Source organism: Gopherus evgoodei, chromosome 14 (genome assembly GCF_007399415.2).
Source record: "Gopherus evgoodei ecotype Sinaloan lineage chromosome 14, rGopEvg1_v1.p, whole genome shotgun sequence".
NCBI lineage: Eukaryota > Metazoa > Chordata > Testudines > Testudinidae > Gopherus > Gopherus evgoodei.
The window spans coordinates 21,864,603-21,881,975 of NC_044335.1; the positions used below are offsets into that span (position 1 = coordinate 21,864,603).

The 17,373-nt window shown below is 41.7% G+C and overlaps 1 protein-coding gene across 2 annotated transcripts in view; it reads right to left on the reverse strand.

Annotated features, from left to right (window-relative positions):
• TOP1 (DNA topoisomerase I) overlaps positions 1-17,373 on the reverse strand; it is an 80,275-nt gene that overhangs the window by 13,677 nt on the left and 49,225 nt on the right. For both annotated transcript variants that reach the window (XM_030533186.1, XM_030533187.1), the window contains exons 6-14: positions 16,257-16,352; positions 14,775-14,850; positions 13,491-13,591; positions 9,283-9,398; positions 6,277-6,398; positions 4,457-4,579; positions 2,220-2,407; positions 1,372-1,516; positions 148-291 (exon numbers count right to left, since the gene is read on the reverse strand). In XM_030533186.1, coding sequence (XP_030389046.1) covers positions 148-291; positions 1,372-1,516; positions 2,220-2,407; positions 4,457-4,579; positions 6,277-6,398; positions 9,283-9,398; positions 13,491-13,591; positions 14,775-14,850; positions 16,257-16,352 — 1,111 coding nt within the window. The remainder of the gene's footprint in view (positions 1-147; positions 292-1,371; positions 1,517-2,219; positions 2,408-4,456; positions 4,580-6,276; positions 6,399-9,282; positions 9,399-13,490; positions 13,592-14,774; positions 14,851-16,256; positions 16,353-17,373) is intronic.

A 17,373-nucleotide genomic window follows, 5' to 3' on the forward strand; every position in this document is an offset into this window, starting at 1 on the left:
TTTTCTCTCAAAGCCCTTTAACTCTCTTATTAAATTTGATGCAGCTGTGTGAACGTTTTATTTGGGCTTAGGGACATGTGCCTACCAGCCCTGCATCTTTATTCAGAGTGAGGCAGGAAGAGGAAACTGCCAGAAATCAACCCTCACTTTATCAATGAAGTACAGTGCCACAGCTCTCTGTCGCACTTTCATCTCTTTGGACTTCCAGTCTTCTCGATATTGATTCCGTATCTTATCCACACACTTCTTTAACCTCCGAGCCGTCTCATATTTCTGCCAGTCCTTCTCACCCTGCAGAAACAGTCACAAGAAAGTCAACACACCTGAAAGTGAGCAGCAGAAGCAGAGAGAGTTGCTGCTCAAGCCTATGTGCACAAAATCACTGGGAATTCTCCGCTCAAAGTTCTGCCTGAACTAAGTTCACATGCAGTTGCACATAGTTCAGTAGCCGTGACATCAAGTGCCTGCACAGAAGTCAGAAATCAGATGAGAGAGGTACTTGTCTTCCAGGTCCCTCATGTACAGTTACCGAATTGCTATTTTCTTAGCAGTCCCCTTCTCACAATTAGAGACCCGCTCAGTAAAGCCATAAAGACAGCAGAGTGAACTCATTAAAAAAAGATCTGAATAGCACATTAGAGGTGCGTGATGATACAGTTACTATAGGTCATCAGAAATGATGTCCCACCACACACACAGGACAAGATTCTTATTTTCGCTCCAAGGGAGCCACCCAGTAAGCGTAGAGTCTCTCTTAAAAACAGGCAATTTTCCTGCTGAGATGGCCTTCCCAAAAATCTGTCCTATTAAAAATGGAAATCCAACTACCTTCAAAGTCTCATCATTTGTTTTTTACATGATTTGACAATTACACCAGTTATCTGTGCTCACAGCAGGGTTTGTTCTCTCAGAACATCCACCTCCTCCTCCATCTTGCAGTGAAGTAACATAGCTGGATTTATGCCTTTAAACTGACACCCGGCAACATGTTAGGACTTCAACTGTATGATCAGGCAGGAGACACTGGGGCCAAACTTAAGAGACAAAATTGGCAGAAATTTTCTTTTAAGCTTACTGCAGACCATGAAAGGCTCCCAGCTAGGATGAGAACAACCTTTCACCCAGAAATCTGAAAGCACTTCACAGATAGTATTTCACACCCCTACAGAATAGCTATTTCCCCTATTTGGCAGATGGGGAAAACTAAGGCAAAGTGACTTGCTCAATATCATACAGTGAGTCAATGGTAGAGTAAGAAAAAAGTCGGTCTTGCCTCCTGTCCGCTGCTTTAACCACTAGATGGCCACGCTCCCCCTCTTAAAGTCAGTTAAGATGCAGCATGGCCAAGCAACCTTCCAGATAAAACGTTACCTTGATTCTAGAGCTGGGATTCAACATGATATATTTAATAGATCCTTGGATGTTTTCAGTCCATGACACCAACCAGGTCACCTTGTTATCATGCCGGACCTCCTTCCATTTGTGACCTGGAGGAGGTGGGGGAACTTTGGAATCCCTGCATAAGGTAACAAAAACAGCAAGAGAAAAGAAATGGTCTTAATAGACCCCAGGTGATAAAATATAGATGACTATCAAAGATTAAAGTGTCAATGGACAGCAAAACGTATTAAACAAGTCTCTCTCCCTACTCTAGTCTGGGAAACAGCATTTCTGTAGCGGGATAGTAAGATAAAAAACTGAAAGTCAAAGATCAAGAGATACACAGTCATGTTTGCGCTTCTTATGGAATTGTTCCCTTTTGTTAGTTATTGTTGGGAAGCTCATTGCTTTGATTTGGGGATGTTTCTAGAGCTTCAGTAGTCTACATGGAGAAGGAGAAGTTTGAAGACCCTACACATTGGTCTGTTGCCTCTTAGGACACAAGAAAAAGTCAAGTGGGAGAGCCATATATAAAATAAATACCCTTTGGCCCCAAGGAAGTAGAATGAACAGGAGCTGCCCTGCACTGTAACAGAAGATGCTGGTATTGATCAACACTGAGGTGTGTGGATAGACCTCTGTGACACTTATGAAAGGAATGGCTTGTACACAACTGATGTTTTCATTATACCTCTCACCCTTCAGAACACCTAAATTGACCAAGAAACCCAACACTTGAACTTTTGAATGCTTAGATGCCATGTCAAGTTACATATATGATAAAAAAAAAGTTATCCTAACTAGTAAGCAAAGCAAGGTGCAAAGCATCCCATGCTCACTTGCTGCAATTAATGATGATGTCTTCTGGCATGATCCGTCTCTTCAGCATGCCCATTTTGGGATGGTTGCCACGCCCTCTGAAGAGGCCTGGGGGTTCAATCTTGAAGTTGGCGATCCTCTCCTTGTGGTTATCCATGACACAAAAGCCATATTCTTTCACTAACCGCTCATTCTCTTCTTTGATTTTCTAGGAAGACACAAAGCAGGGGGATTGCACTGCACCCAAAGACACCAAGTAGCTCAGTATCAGACTGAAGCAAAATGAATTTATTATTTGTATTCAGTAACACCTACAGGTCCCAATCAGGATTGGGACTCCATTGTACTAGGTGCTGTACAAACACTGAATAAAAGGCAGTCTGCCGAGAACAGCCTACCACCTAAATGGCGATACCAACAGAAATAAAGTCAGGAACTAAAAGGTAAGGTTACAATTTTTGTCATAGAGGTCACAGAATTCATGGCTTCCAGAGACCTCCATGACTTCAGACCGTGGTGGCTGGGAGCTGCAGGGTCTCCCCACTTTCCCCAGGGAAGGCAGCAGGGGGACCCTGGACCTCCGAGCTGGAACCTCTGCAGCTCCCCAGCCACCGCAGGCTGTGTGGGGACTCCGCAGTTCCCGATTTTGTCGGATATTTTTAGTAAAAGTCACAGACAGGTCCCGGGCTTCTGTGAATTGTCTTTATTGCTCAGGAGCTGTCTGTGACTTTTACTAAAAATATCTGAGACAAAATCTTAGCCTTACTAACAGTCAAATGTAATATATGCAATATGTACAATTTTTTCTGAATTTGTAATTACATTTCATTTGTCTCTGACCTATTTCCACAAACCAACCGCCTCTCCATTCCCCTCTGTCCATGTGCCACAAACAGCAAGTTTAAGGACTTTTGATCCATTGCATTTAACATCATGTTATTTAAAAAAAACCAAGCTTCTCACTTTGAGACCTAATAACACAAGGTTGAAAGGTATGAAGAAATCAACGCACCCTTAAATGAAGTTGCATCAACTAAGACGTGGACACAAGAAAGCCCCTTCTACTCTATTAGTTATGTGGGGTGGGGTGGGGTGGGGTGTGAGTCAACCAATATTTATCAAATAAGAACATAAGAACAGCCGTACCGGGTCAGACCAAAGGTCCATCTAGTCCAGTATCTGTCTACCGACAGTGGCCAATGCCAGGTGCCCCAGAGGGAATGAACCTAACAGGCAATGATCAAGTGATCTCTCTCCTGTCATCCATCTCCATCCTCTGACAAACAGAGGCTAGGGACACCATTCCTTACCCTGCCTGGCTAAAAGCCATTTATGGACTTAACCACCATGAATTTATCCAGTTCTCTTTTAAACGCTGTTATAGTCCTAGCCTTCACAACCTCCTCAGGTAAGGAGTTCCACAAGTTGACTGTGCGCTGCGTGAAGAACTTCCTTTTATTTGTTTTAAATCTGCTGCCTATTAATTTCATTTAGTGACCCCTAGTTCTTGTATTATGGAAATAAGTACACAACTTTTCCTTATCCACTTTCTCCACATAAAAGGCTAAAAGCCAGCAAAGCCAGGCACATTCTATATTCCATACTGGGAACCTTTGAATCCTGACACCATGGGGTTCAACTGTTATTGGGAAAACCATTCCCCATCCAGTTAGAGGAGCTCTGAACCTCACCACCTAGGACAGTTAGACTAGAATTACATTAACAAAGGCACTAAATGGAACCAAAGTTAGATCTTGTGATAAATTTCTAGTTCTTACTGAAGTGGATATCTAGGGGTGGTGTGGGAGTGGAGGGAAGACATGCAGATACTCCTTGAAAATATCTTCATACTAGTAACACCATGGTGCTGAAGGAGAAAGGGCCAGAAACGTTTTATCTTCAGAAAGAGAATTGCTGGAGGTGGAGGTTTCTTACTAAACATTGCTCTCGACATATTACCTATGCAGACATGTTAAGAGGATCATAAGTTACACGAGGAATCTCAGGGATGTTACTAGGAAACGAATGAATTCTTCGACATCACAGTAAGATCAGAGAGACAGACTGTTAGCTAGAAGTGCAATACTTCTCCCAATCCACCTTGGGTGGTACAGGTTTTACCAAATCCCTTCAGTGTGATAGGAGTGACAGACTGCGCATAGATGATATGGCCAGAGGAACGAATAAAGGATTATGATTAAAAAAAAACCACAACACCTAAATGGCTAGAACAGTCTTCCACAATTCCCTAGAGTACCTGTTTCTCTTCCTTGGACATCTGTTTCCTAGCTTCTGTCTGAGCTTTGAAATACTGGCTCATCTGTGTGAAGTCACACTTGCTGAGGTTCGTGATGGTACTCTTTTCTTCTGAAGTCATTTCCTGGACGGATGAAAGTACAGCGTAAAACCTTCTTATAATTAGAATCAGGTTTAATTGCCCCTCCCAGTCCCTTAGAAGGTATCAAAGGGCAGGTGCTCCTAATAAACACAGCTTCTGCCTGCTTATCAAAGAGTTGTCAATTTCTAGTAACTGCTCAACCTAGCCAGGGTGAATGAGAAAAGGATGAAGTGTGTATATCTGGCACACAGTACATTAAGACTGTGTCTGATCTTTGCAAGCACTGACTGCATATTCTATTACACAGCAAACTTTCAAACCACTTAGCCATTCAAGGGTTGTTGAAGTTACTGGGGGAAGGAGAGGCCACCTAGGTAACCTGGACCAGCTGCCTGAATATGCATATTCTCTTGGCGTGCTTATACTGGTTGGGACAGTGAAGCTCCTACTTTGCAAGACTCAGAAAGGGGCTAGCCTCTGATACAAAGGTAGTGATGGCTCTTCAATTCCACAGTTTCAGTGGGGCAAGGATTCATAAAATTCCAAGGCCAGAAGGGGCCATTGCGACTGTCTAGTCTGACCTTCTGAATAAAACACAGGCTACAGAACTTCTCCAAATAATTCCTAGAGCAGAGCTTCTAGAAAAACATCCAATCTTGATTTTAAAACTGTCAGTGATGAAGAATCCACGACGACCTTCGGTAAGTTGTTCCAACGATTAGTTACTCTCATTATTAAAAACGTGTGCCTTATTCTCAGCCTGAATTTGTCTAGCTATAACTTCCAGCCATTGGATTGTGTTGCACCTTTCTCTGTTAGCCAGAAGAGCCCATTATGAAATATTTGTTCCCTGTGTAGGTACTTTTAAACTGTAATCAAGTCACCCCTTAACCTTCTTTGTTAAACTAAACAAACAGACTGAGCTCCTTGAGTCTAGTCTACCACTACAAGGCAGGTCTTCTAACCCTTTAATCATTCTCCTGGCTCTTCTCTGAACCCTCTCCAATTTACCAATATCATTCTTGTATTGTAGACACCAGAACTGGACACAGTCACACCGGTGCCAAATACAGAGGTAAAATAACCTCTCTACTCAATATTTCCCTGTTTATGCATCCCAGGATTGCATTAGCTCTTTTGGCCATAGCATCACATTGGTAGCTCCAGTTCAGCTGATTATCCACCATGACCCCCACATCTTTTTCAGAGACACTGCTTCCCAGGATAGAGTCCCTCATCTTGTAAGTATGGCCTACGTTCTTTGTTCCTAGATGAATACATTTACATTTAGCTGTATTCACATGCATAGTGTGTTGCTTGCACCCAGTTTACCAAGCAATCCCGGATTGGACTGTATCAGTGACCTGGCCTCTTCATTATTTACCACTAGCCCAATTTGTGTGTCATCTGCAATTTGCAGTGCTGAATTTACATTTTCTTCCAGGTTCATCGATAAAAATGTGATGATCAGCTCAGCCATACCCATCATGTCACATCACAACGCAAGTATGACTTGCAAAAGGTCCACCCTTGTTCATTTAAGAAATATTTACCAGAGGCCCTTCCTGGAGAAACTACGCAGAAACAGGAACTTTCAATGCTAACATCTGAGCAACCCTATTGCTCTCTGCCTTGCACTAGCATTTTGTGCACCAAGTCAGAGTAGCCCCTATTCTCTCTCTCTAACACACAGGAGAAGATGGCCATGTAGGCTGTCATCCCAGTCCAGGGATCCGTACCTTTCGCCAGTCTTTAAAAAAGTTTTTCCTGAAGATATCCTTTGTAGTGTACTCATGATCAAGCATTTTTGCAAAGAATGTAGCCACTTCTTCTGCTTTGGGACTCAGCTTCATTACTTTACCTATGAGAGGAGGTTTAATTAAAAAAAAAAAAAAAAAAAGTCAGCTGAAGACGTTCATCCCTTAAACCATTCTGCTTTTTGCACTTTGATGTTTCAAGAGATCCAGGAACCCTTCCACTCAATGGTGAACCTCTGTGGACGTACAATACACAGCCAGATTAGCCAAGTACGTGGTTTGTCCTTGTATTTCAGTGAGGTTTTGTTCAGTGTGCCGTATGGCACCACAGACTAGAGTCCCCTGACACTAAGTATGGGATGAAAAGGGAGTAGAGAAGAATGATCAGACTATTGAAGCCTAAAATTTGACGTGCATTAAAATAGTTATAATATGATCAGGAAATTTCCCCTGGAATCTAAAAATATAATTTATATATGAGAGAGAAGAGAGTAACTGTCAACCAATCTGATGTCTGATAGGCATGTAAGATATATAGAGTAGGAAGGAAAAACAACTCCTGCAGCAAACCATTAATCAAGAGTCACCATAACCAGAGGTACACATGTATATCCCTGCTGAGAGTAGTGATGTTGATGCACAAAGTGAAGGAGACAATGGAGCCATATTGGTTTTTATTCAATTCCATCTTCTGCTTCTCAGCATCTTTACTAAACCAGGAGTCGAATCATTTAGCCTTCCTATTCCACTCACACACACTGTTTAAAACATGTCAACTTGCTGTCTACGAATAAGCAGCTATTTTTCTAGCCAGGAACAGAGGTAAATCTCTGCCAAAGCACACACCAGTGACACCCACAAATTGGGCAGTAGGTGGTGCCAAACACTTCTCCTCTTCTGCAGGAAGGTAAGTATGTGCAAACTCCACCAACCAATGGAATGAGATTTAGGTATCATGGGAACACACTCCAATGTCTCCAACTCCTCAGACTCAAAATATAGTCACATTTAGTTCTTTCAGTGATCAATGACATCACAGTTCAGCTTGGTTGCAGGATCGCAATAGAGCCTTTCCTCAAAATGAAATCACTGTGAAGAAGAGATCTTTTGAGTGTGAGGGAGAAGAAATTGCTGCATCAGAGCTCCACATTCAAGGTCTACCTTTTCTACTGAGCATGCCTCTTCAATCCCAGATCTCATTCTTGACATAACATTATGCTCTAGCACACTCAGAGAAATATTTTGCATGCATCTCATGGATATAACTAATAGTGAGGAATATTTTAAATCCCAATAGCTTGCTGAAGAGTCCGCATCAGTGGTTTTTTAATTGACTCTTTTACCTCACAAAAGTCAATGCCAGAACTGCTACTGTTAACGATTTAATAAACTACTGGGAAAGGAAAATGTCATCCTCTTGATTCACCAAGTGAAAAATTTACATTATATGCAAAAATTCAAGTGAGGGAACTATCTGCCCAGTCTAAAGAACTTAAGTCAACAAAACATAGCAAAGGAAGGCTCACTTAGGCCAAAGATGATTGAATACATCACTAGAAACTAAGATACCAACAGGATTGCTGTTAGTTTAATTGTAACATAAACATACACTGTTTGCATACTTATAGCAGGAAGCAGCAAAACAGAGGGTTGCAAAAGAAAAAGGGATAAAGCTGCTCAACCAGTTGAAAAAGGTGCAAGTGATAAGCTGCTAAGATGTTTTGGAGGTTAAATGCCATTAAAATTACTCAAAAGTTGCCTACGGTTGGCACAGAGTAACCACTGACTGGCCTCAGTTATTTTGTAAGCAGAACTGCAGAAACTTGCTTGGATTGGATTTCATCCCCCACTTTCCTTTCTTTCAAAGACTTGAGCAATCTTCCTGTGATGGGACCATAACTTCAGTACTATGGAATTTATCAAGAGCCCTGAATGTTAGTAACTCAGCTTAAAAAACAAGAGCAAACTAACAGGCTACTTTGGCATCCACAGCTCCTTTGCAGGAGTCTGGTGCTGCAAGTGACTGGGAGCTCTAGCAATAGCTCTGCAGTGATTATGGACACCCTGTCAGATGGAAGCGGGCGTTCTGCTGCAAAAGCAGGACTGGTCATGGGATGGACTCCTCTACTCAGAGGAGGCTGGCAGGCGGTTGACCAAGTGTGGAGTACTGAAGTCTAAAGTTATTCTAGGGTAATCTCTGAACTGGATAACACCTCCTGAGCACAGATAGTAGGATGCTGAGCAGATCTCTCACAATAGCTTGTGCGTGAATTGGACATTTGTTTGAACATGCTACTGATAAAAAAGAATCTCAACTTCTAAAGTTTAAAACTTCCACAATGTTTCATGGGAACATCCTACTGCTTCTGAAGCAATTTCACAGACAGATGCCCCTTTAAAGTGAAAAATTCAATTTTCATCCACTCAAGTACCTTTCACTTAATCCAATCCCTGGTTAATATGATCCTCCATTTAATGTGATCACACCAAAGCATCATTTATATTAAAATAAGTTCTGCCTGTTATTCTGATCACTTCAGGCAAGTGTTACGGGAAAAACGAATAACTCGGTATAGAAAACTGCAATTTAATTAATAATAATTTTAAAGAGAGACCCTCACACTGAATGAGAAGGACGAGGGCCCAAGGAAGACCAGCAATGATGAAAAATAACTACTAGTACACGGTGTGTTGGTCAGATGTTGTCACTTATGGTGTAAAGCATTATCACACGCTACGTGAGCTGTGACGTGTATCCTGGTGATCACAGGGAGAATAAATGCTACTGCTTAATTCCCAAATAGATTCTAACAGAGGTTTCCTTGTTTCTATAAAGTTTATTCCTCTTTTTATGATCACTGAAATTTGCTTATACTGCAAATAATTAGACTAGACCACCACCTCACCCACCACTTTACAAGAGAACCATCCCCTCGTATTAAGAATGACACTTTCTATCCCAGTAAGTGTGAACCCGTAACAACTTACCATCATAGTAGAACTTGACATTTTCAGGCAGAGGTTCATATGGCGGAGCAAACACAGGACCTTTGTGCTCTAGGAATTTCCATTTAATGCCTTCAGGGTGGCGCTCTTCCTCCCACCTTTAAAAACAGACCAACAAACAGATAAAAAGACTCACCCTCCAGCCCCATTTCCGTGTCTACATGGGAAGGGTGGCATATAAGAACAGTAAGCAATCACTGCATTGCACTTCAGAGCTCACAATGAGCATTACACAAGCAAACCCTAGAACCCCAACTGCCATCTTTTTGAAAAGCACAGAACAGGCTCCAGACACAAATTAATGTTCTGGGCCAAATTCACACTGCTGTTATGCCAGAGTTATAGTCAACTGAGTTGCAGCAGGGATGAGGCTAGCCAATTATGTTCTTCACCAAACAAATGCATGCATATGTACTTAAGAAAGTAAAGGACTGAATGCCAGGTATAGTACAGTCTTCTTTACAGCAAACTGTCAGTTTAACAAGGCCCTCATCTAACTTCCAGTCCAAGATGTCTCTAGAACAAAGATGGACAACAGCGGCAAATTATGCAATCCTTTTCTGATGTGGACAGATGTCCCAATAAGGATAGAGATGACAAAGAGAAACTGATTTTCACTTGTGACCTAAGCAAACCCAGGTGTTTGGAGAAGAAATATTAATTAATCCTCTCTGTCAGCTAGAGCTCATTCCCCCCCATCTTTTCTTTGCATAATAAAGAGAACACGTTCTCTAAGGCAAGCACAAAACAAAGGATAAGGACAAAGGTGCCCTAAAGCTCCTACTGCAATAAGTATTTAGGTCCCATAATAACCATGAGGTAGGGATTACTATTTTCCAGCTGGAGAAACTGAGGCAGAGACTTTTCTGGTGTCAATCAATGGTCAATGACATAGCCAATAACAAACTGAAGAGCCCCAAGTCCTGGATTCCCAGTCTTTTGCACAAATTGCCACACCACACACTCCTTCCATACATCTGCACTGATCTTTTGTTATAGTGGCAATAAAGTAATTGTTACACACCACTGGCACAGGCTCTCCTGTTGAGAAAACAATCTATTTCATCTTAGCATTTATGCAGCAGGGGGACACTATTATCCTGTCACACCATTCGATCTCTTAATCACCCAGCCAACTTGTTGGACAAAAAATGCCAGGTTTCTCCATGCTGCTCCTGATTCCTGTATCCCCAGCCTCCTAGCCAGTTTCACGCTGGAGTGAGTCATCAGCTGGGAGAAAACATGCATGTATTGGCAGCAGTGCAGGAAATGTTGTGCACAAATAAAGTGCTGGTTGCTGCAGCCTTAATTAGATAACAGGATCACTGTGTAAGAGACAGGTACCATGTAAATATATAATAAGGCTTCTCTCTGAAGGAGCTTGAAGTGCTTATTAACCGATATGTATATAGGCACTGCTGAAATGCAGTCACAGCCAGAGAGGAGATCAGGAATCACCTGGGATTTAGCAGACTGCTATGATACTGGTTTTGGTCAAAGAAGCTGGACCCATCATTACCTTTACAAGATGTGCAGTGAGCTCCTCCGTGTCCAAGCAGAGCAGACAGAACCTCAGTTGTTATAAGCCTCAGAGTACAGACAAACTAAGGGCTTCCTTCCATGACCTTGCACGTGTACGCTGGTGACACGAACTAAAAGATAAATTTTAGTTCATGCCAACTTAGCTTTTTGGGCTATGTTAATGTGAACTAGGTACCTCTCAGTTCAAGCTAGCAGCCTCCACATGGGGCAGTTACAGTGCAGCCCATTGGTAAGCACTGCAATTCACAGCCCATGTAGTCTGCATTGCTATGCGGTGGAGACATAACCTATGTTTCACAAGTCTAAGAACAAAGGCTGAGCTGAGCACTTTGAGATCTGAACCTGCAGTAGTAGGCAATTTCTAACCTGAAGTTTTCACCACTCAAAAGTCCACTCCAGCACAGAGAAAAAGTTGACTCCTGCATAGTTGCTATGTGGTGGGGAAAAGGGAAGGAGATATCTGCCATTATTAAGCCTATGATTTAGTCACAGGTATTTTTAGTGAAGTCATGGACAGGTCACAAGGAACAAATATTCACGGCCCGAGACCTGTACCTGTGATTAAATCTTAGGGGGGGACTGTGGCCTCTGTGGCTGGGTGCCGGAGCAGTGGCTGGTATGGCTGTCCCTGGGGCTGCTCCAGCAGTTGGCCCTGGAGCCAGCTGCTTGGGCAGCCCTGGGGTCAGCCAAACTGGCCCCTGCAGAAATCACGGAGATCGTGGAAAGTCATGGAATCCATAACTCGGAGCCCTAGCTGTTACTGTTGCAATACTTCAGGACAGATTTGCTACTATTCCTTTTAATGTTTGTTTGCCTCGCTAGCCCTTCACCAACAGTCCTCCTGACATTCCTCTGTACAGATTTTGTACTGCTGAAGCCACCCTACTCTCTAGTGATGTTGAGATTAGATTCATTGTTTTGTGGGGGCACTGCTCCGGTTTGGAAGTTGAGCTGACTGCAAAGTGGCTGTGCCTTGGAAAAGGCTGTTCCATGCTGGGTTCTATTTGCAGCTCTGCCACTAACTGAGTGACCTTGGACAAGTCATTTCACCTCCATGCCTCAGTTTCCCTGGCTGCAAAATGGTGATGCCATTGCCATCATCACGAGGATTAAGATGCTCAAGAAGACAAGCACTAGAGAAAACATCACAAAGAATTCAGATCTTCAGAAAACTGACTGGCATGGAACATAAAATCCTTTGAAGAGATGAGGCTGGAGCGCTACAAGATGGAATGGAGCCCCTTTCAGAAAAGACATGCTATGAAAAACTGCAGATGGACTAAATGAACACCAGCAGAAGGACATTGTTACTAACTGCCAGGTTTTGCACTTTCAAATACAGTTTCGCTCAGCAGTCAGCAGAATTTGCAGAGCTCTGGCACAGCTAACTTTGACTTATGCTGCCAAGACAGGTAAGGAGAAAGTTCTGTGGCCTTCCAATAAAGGCTTATCAATGATACCGGCTATGATATAAACGGGGGAAATTAAATATTAGGATACAGAGACAAAAACAGGAAGGTTTGCTTGAGATAAAGCCAAAAGAGAGGCTTGTGAGGGCAAGAGACCTTTTCTGGATCACCAATTCTTTACGTACTAATGGTTACATTAAAACTGAAATAGATGAAAGCCAGAGCACCAGAAAGAGGTCAGGAAGCTAGGGGGGAATTCAGAGAAGAGGACCAGGATGTTATGGAGGGGCTGAAATGACAGATTTAGGATGAAAGCGTAAAACCTAAACATACAAGGACATTTGGTGGTCAGGGCTGATCTGAAATCAAATATTTGAAGGCTGTAAACACTATGAGGAAGAGGAGTTATTTTAGGGAGTTGCAAGGCACGATGGGGTGAAACTGAGGAATGCAAGGTGAATACTAAGGAGGGTTTCCCAACAAGGAGGCCTACTAAAACAGCAGAATAACTCCCCAAAGGGAAGAGATAGAAGGAAGCTCCAAAGCAGAGTCACTCAAAGGTCTTACCAGATTGGACAGATTAAATCTTAAATGCTTTTAAAAACTCAAATAGAATGTGTCCCTTGATCAGCTTTCATTCATGTGTTCTTTAGGTAAGATCCCTTTTGGGAAGGGAGCCTGTTGCACAGCTGAGATCAGACTGTAATATCATGGGTGAAAGCCAAAATTACTTCTAGTTTTAGGAGGTCCCAGGATCAAGTTTGCCTTTGAAGTGATACAGTGCTTAGTCTCCAATTAATATACCTGCACATAACAAAAAAATCCTAAATCATCAATAAACCAAGGAGTTTTTATATTGCCTCATTATGGCAGAAACCCGCAGTGTCTGATCACTATGGGTGGCCTCTGTTTTACAGCAGGAAAGAGAATGGAATGGATCCATCAGCTTCTGGATCACTTGCTCTAGTTCATTTTAAGGCAGCTCAGAAAAGCTGAAAAATGAATATTGTAGAACTCAAATTTCTGATTTTTTTTTAATGTAAAGAATGAGTATTCTGAAATGAGATTTTAAGAAGGTTATTGGAAACTAAACCACATATTCAGAACACAAACCTTACAACAGTAAAAGCTAGTGGATCTGCAGGTCCCTGTTCATTTAATCTCTAGCTAGAGCACGATATAATGGATTTGAGGGTAAGCAGAGAAAGACAAAAGGTTAATTTATCACAGAGATATTACCATTTCCACTTTTGCTCTTCCTCTTTCTTCTGCTTCTTTTTCTTGTTGTCTCCTTCAGGGGCTCTCTTATCTTTGCTCTTAGTTTTCTTGGATTTGTTGTCCTACAAAGACAGGACAAGGAGAAAGGTAGAAGGATTATTAGAGCGCAGCTATGTTTTATTCAACAAGATATTTTTAAAATAGAAAGACCTTACTTAGATCAGATCTACACCAGAAAATTTACAGGTATAACTATGTCAGATCGGGCTGTGAATTTTTCTGACATTTCTGTGCAGGTGAAAGCCCTAGCGTATACATAGTTATACTGGCATAAAAGAGTGATTTTGCTGATATAGCTTATTTTGCACACCAAACCGGTATAAACCCTACCAGCTCAAAGCACTTTTCTGCTGGCATAGTTGCATCTATACTAGGGTTTTTTCTGCTGGTACAGCTATTTCAGCATAGCTTTTAAGTGTAAATTAAACCTTAAAGAGATATGCACACCAACTGGGACTGCTCACAAAATACATTTCACTAGCATCCCTCTGCCAGCAGACTGGGATCCTGGAGCACTGTTCCTGCCCACCAAGTAGCTGAAATCTCGTGTCATCTTAGTAGCTTCAATTTCCTTTCCAAACAGAACAGGACCTCAGGGCTGATCTATAATGGCTTTTAAAAAACACTCGGCAGCTGTGTTGACACTGTTATAGCTAAATCCTGGACTAACTTCTTTGCCTTTGAGCTGCATCACATCATCTGTGCCAATACCAAAAGTTAATAAAGTTCCTTTTTCCATTGATAAATGCATCTGTACAGAATGAGGGGTGTCCTACGTGGATTAGTCTGGGAGCATTAGATCTGATCTACACTTACAATTTAAGTCAACATGGCTGTGGTGTTCAGGGGTGTGAAAAAAATCTAGCCCCCAGGGGCACCATCGCTATGCCAACATAATCCCCGCGAAGACAGAGATAGGTCAATGGAAGAACACTTCTGTTGACCTAGCTACCATTGCTCTGCGAAGCTCCAACGGTGATGGAAAAACCCCTTATGTCACTCTAGGCTGTATGTACACTACAAGATTACACCGGCATCGTCCCCCTCAGTGTAGACATGGCCGTAGAAAGTTATCTTCTTGAATGAGTCTTAAAAATCACCAGTTTATTTCAAGGGTAGAAACACTCCTTAAATTTCTATTTGGGCTAACAAGGCATCAGATAGATTAGCTTTCATTGTTCTACAAGATACCAAAAGCACTCCGTTCCTAAATCCAGAAATTATAACTTTTGTCTCACATTTTACCTCTTCCTCCTCCTGTTTCCTCTTCTTTGATTTCTTGGTATCTTCTGTTTTGATTTTTTTGGGTTTATACTCATCACTGTAAGAGACACAGACCAGTTAACAACAACAAAAAAATAATCACTTCGTTTCCTGGTATGCACTTACATATAAGCATGAAGGCTACATGTGCAAATTCACAAACACCTCTGGGATGGCCACCCATGCTCATTCTCCCCATCCTCCGAAACTTACAGTGGAGTCCTCACTAAGTTCTCCTAAAGAAAGAAGAGCACTTTTTTGCTGGAATGGATTCAGAAGCTCTGCCCCACACCATACAGCCAACATCCCCCTAAAATTATCTTTACAAATCCGAAACTGTGATGTGAACAATCCTCTGAATGTGCATAGATTTAGTGAACTTCACTAACTCCAAGTGCCTGGGTTTTCCAAGATAAGGAGCCAATTCACAGGCATTCGTGGCCACCCAGTGAGAAGAATGCTAGATAAAGACAGGAACACTTTGCAAGAGATTTGTTTTGGGGGGAAAAGCCCATCTCACTCATTTTTCCTTGTCACTGCTAACAATCCAGCTGTCACATCACTCCAATCGGCTCACTTCTTGCATACCAGTTAGTTCAACAATGCCACGATAGCGTTAGTGAGGTCATAATCCTTCCATAATAGACACTGGATTGGAAGGTCACTAAAACTTATCAAGCAGAAGACAGTGGCTGACTATACAGAAGAAAACTTCTAACTTCACATCCATCTCTCTTTTGGAAATTGACAAATACTATGCAGTAACAGAAGAAAAATGGGACTGTGGTAATGGTCATTTACTAATTATGGAAGTATGACTGTGCTCCTTAACTCACTAGCAGTGATAAGCAATGGCAGTGATTTACTGAGATGGGTCACATTAAGATATAGCTGTGCTTTGCAAAAAGCCCATTTTACTGTAGGATTTCACACGGCCTGTAAGTCTTACGTGTGCATTTTGATTAAATCACTGGGATAACTCACAACATATTTAGACCCTTTTAAAGGGGAATCCATGCCAAGCAGCGCAGGCAAAATTAGGGCTGACAAAGCTTTTTTTCTCCTGTGCAGTCTATTTCACCACACAGTAGAAATTACTGCAGCCACTTAGTGAACAGTTATGCTCCTCTTACTCAGATTTACGTTTTACATTCTTAATACCCATGTCCCTTTTCTCTGCCTGCCTTCTGATTTTGTATTCATTAGTTTTGCAACGCTTAACAGCGCCTTTTCCTCCTAGAGACAGAGCGCACCCGAAGGATTCTTTTTCAAAAGGGCAACATGGGTACCATACTAAAAATACACCTAAATCATTCATAGATCTTAAGCATAGCAAATGTATCTTCCAATAAAAAAAAATCTGGACTCAGATCCCCACTCCCACATCCAACTTATTAATTCTGAAAGGCCCAAAACCCCTCTAAACCATTCTCTTCACACAGGCGCAGTACACAAGTTACTTACTCGTCCTCCTCCCGTGGTCTCTTTAGGGGTTTGGAGTCCTCCTTGGGAGATGCATAATAGCCATCCTCATCAGGTTCATCTTTAATACGCGGCGGACTAAGGAAAAAGGCAGAGGATTGTTTGTTTAAATAGAGAACACTGAGTCAAATAGTTTTTTGAAAACAGAACCAATTCAATGTAAGAAGTGAACTCTAAAGAGATACTGCCAGCTGGTTTTGGAGTGCAGAGTTCTGTATTTCTCCTAGCACATGCACCAGTGTAGGGAGCTACACCCCTTACAGTGTCTGGGACTACGCAATTTCCCTCACAATTGCTGACACTATCCAAAAGACCTAAAGCAATGCAAGGAATGCGGTCGGGCTTCTAGGTTACTCTGAGGCTTGTATTTTAAGTAAACAGAGTGCAGCTTCCAAAAATTTACAGATGTATTGCTTAAAAACTATTGAAGTCTATGCATTTATGCTGCGAAACAGGGACATCATCAAGTAACAGAAGTCCAGAGTCTTTGTTCAAAATAGTATCTCAAACGAAAACAGTTTGATTTTAAAAACAGTATTTGCAAATGGAACCTTGCAGCATTACGCTAAATTTGTGAGAACTAGATATGAAACACATGAACAACAAAAAAGTTACACTAATTAGTCTATTTTCAGTATCTAAGCTGCAAGAATGCAACATGTGCATGCTTCCCCCCAACTCTCAGACAGCATAAATATTAAATTAGGCATAACATTTTCAGTCTTAATGTGCCATGATGCTAGCAGCAGAAATAATTTTAAAAGAGATTGTCCTTTTAATTAACTTGTTTTAAATTTCAGTCTTTGCTTTTGTAAAAAGCATTTAACTTATCTTTACAAAACAAATAAGCTACAAAAAGAATCAGAAATCATTGCAATTCTGATCAGGTAAGCAACTCGAAGAGCGACATCTTGAGTATTCCTATTCACGTTCCCTCAAATGATTTCTGTATCAAATTAGCTCAGTTTCCAAGTCAACACTCAGATTTTGTTATTGGGTGGAATGGGAAAAGAGAAATCAAGCAGCAGTCTGCATTGTACATCACTCTCAGAAAGAGATATTCTGGAATCTTAATTTAGCTGGCAATTGTGCTGATGAG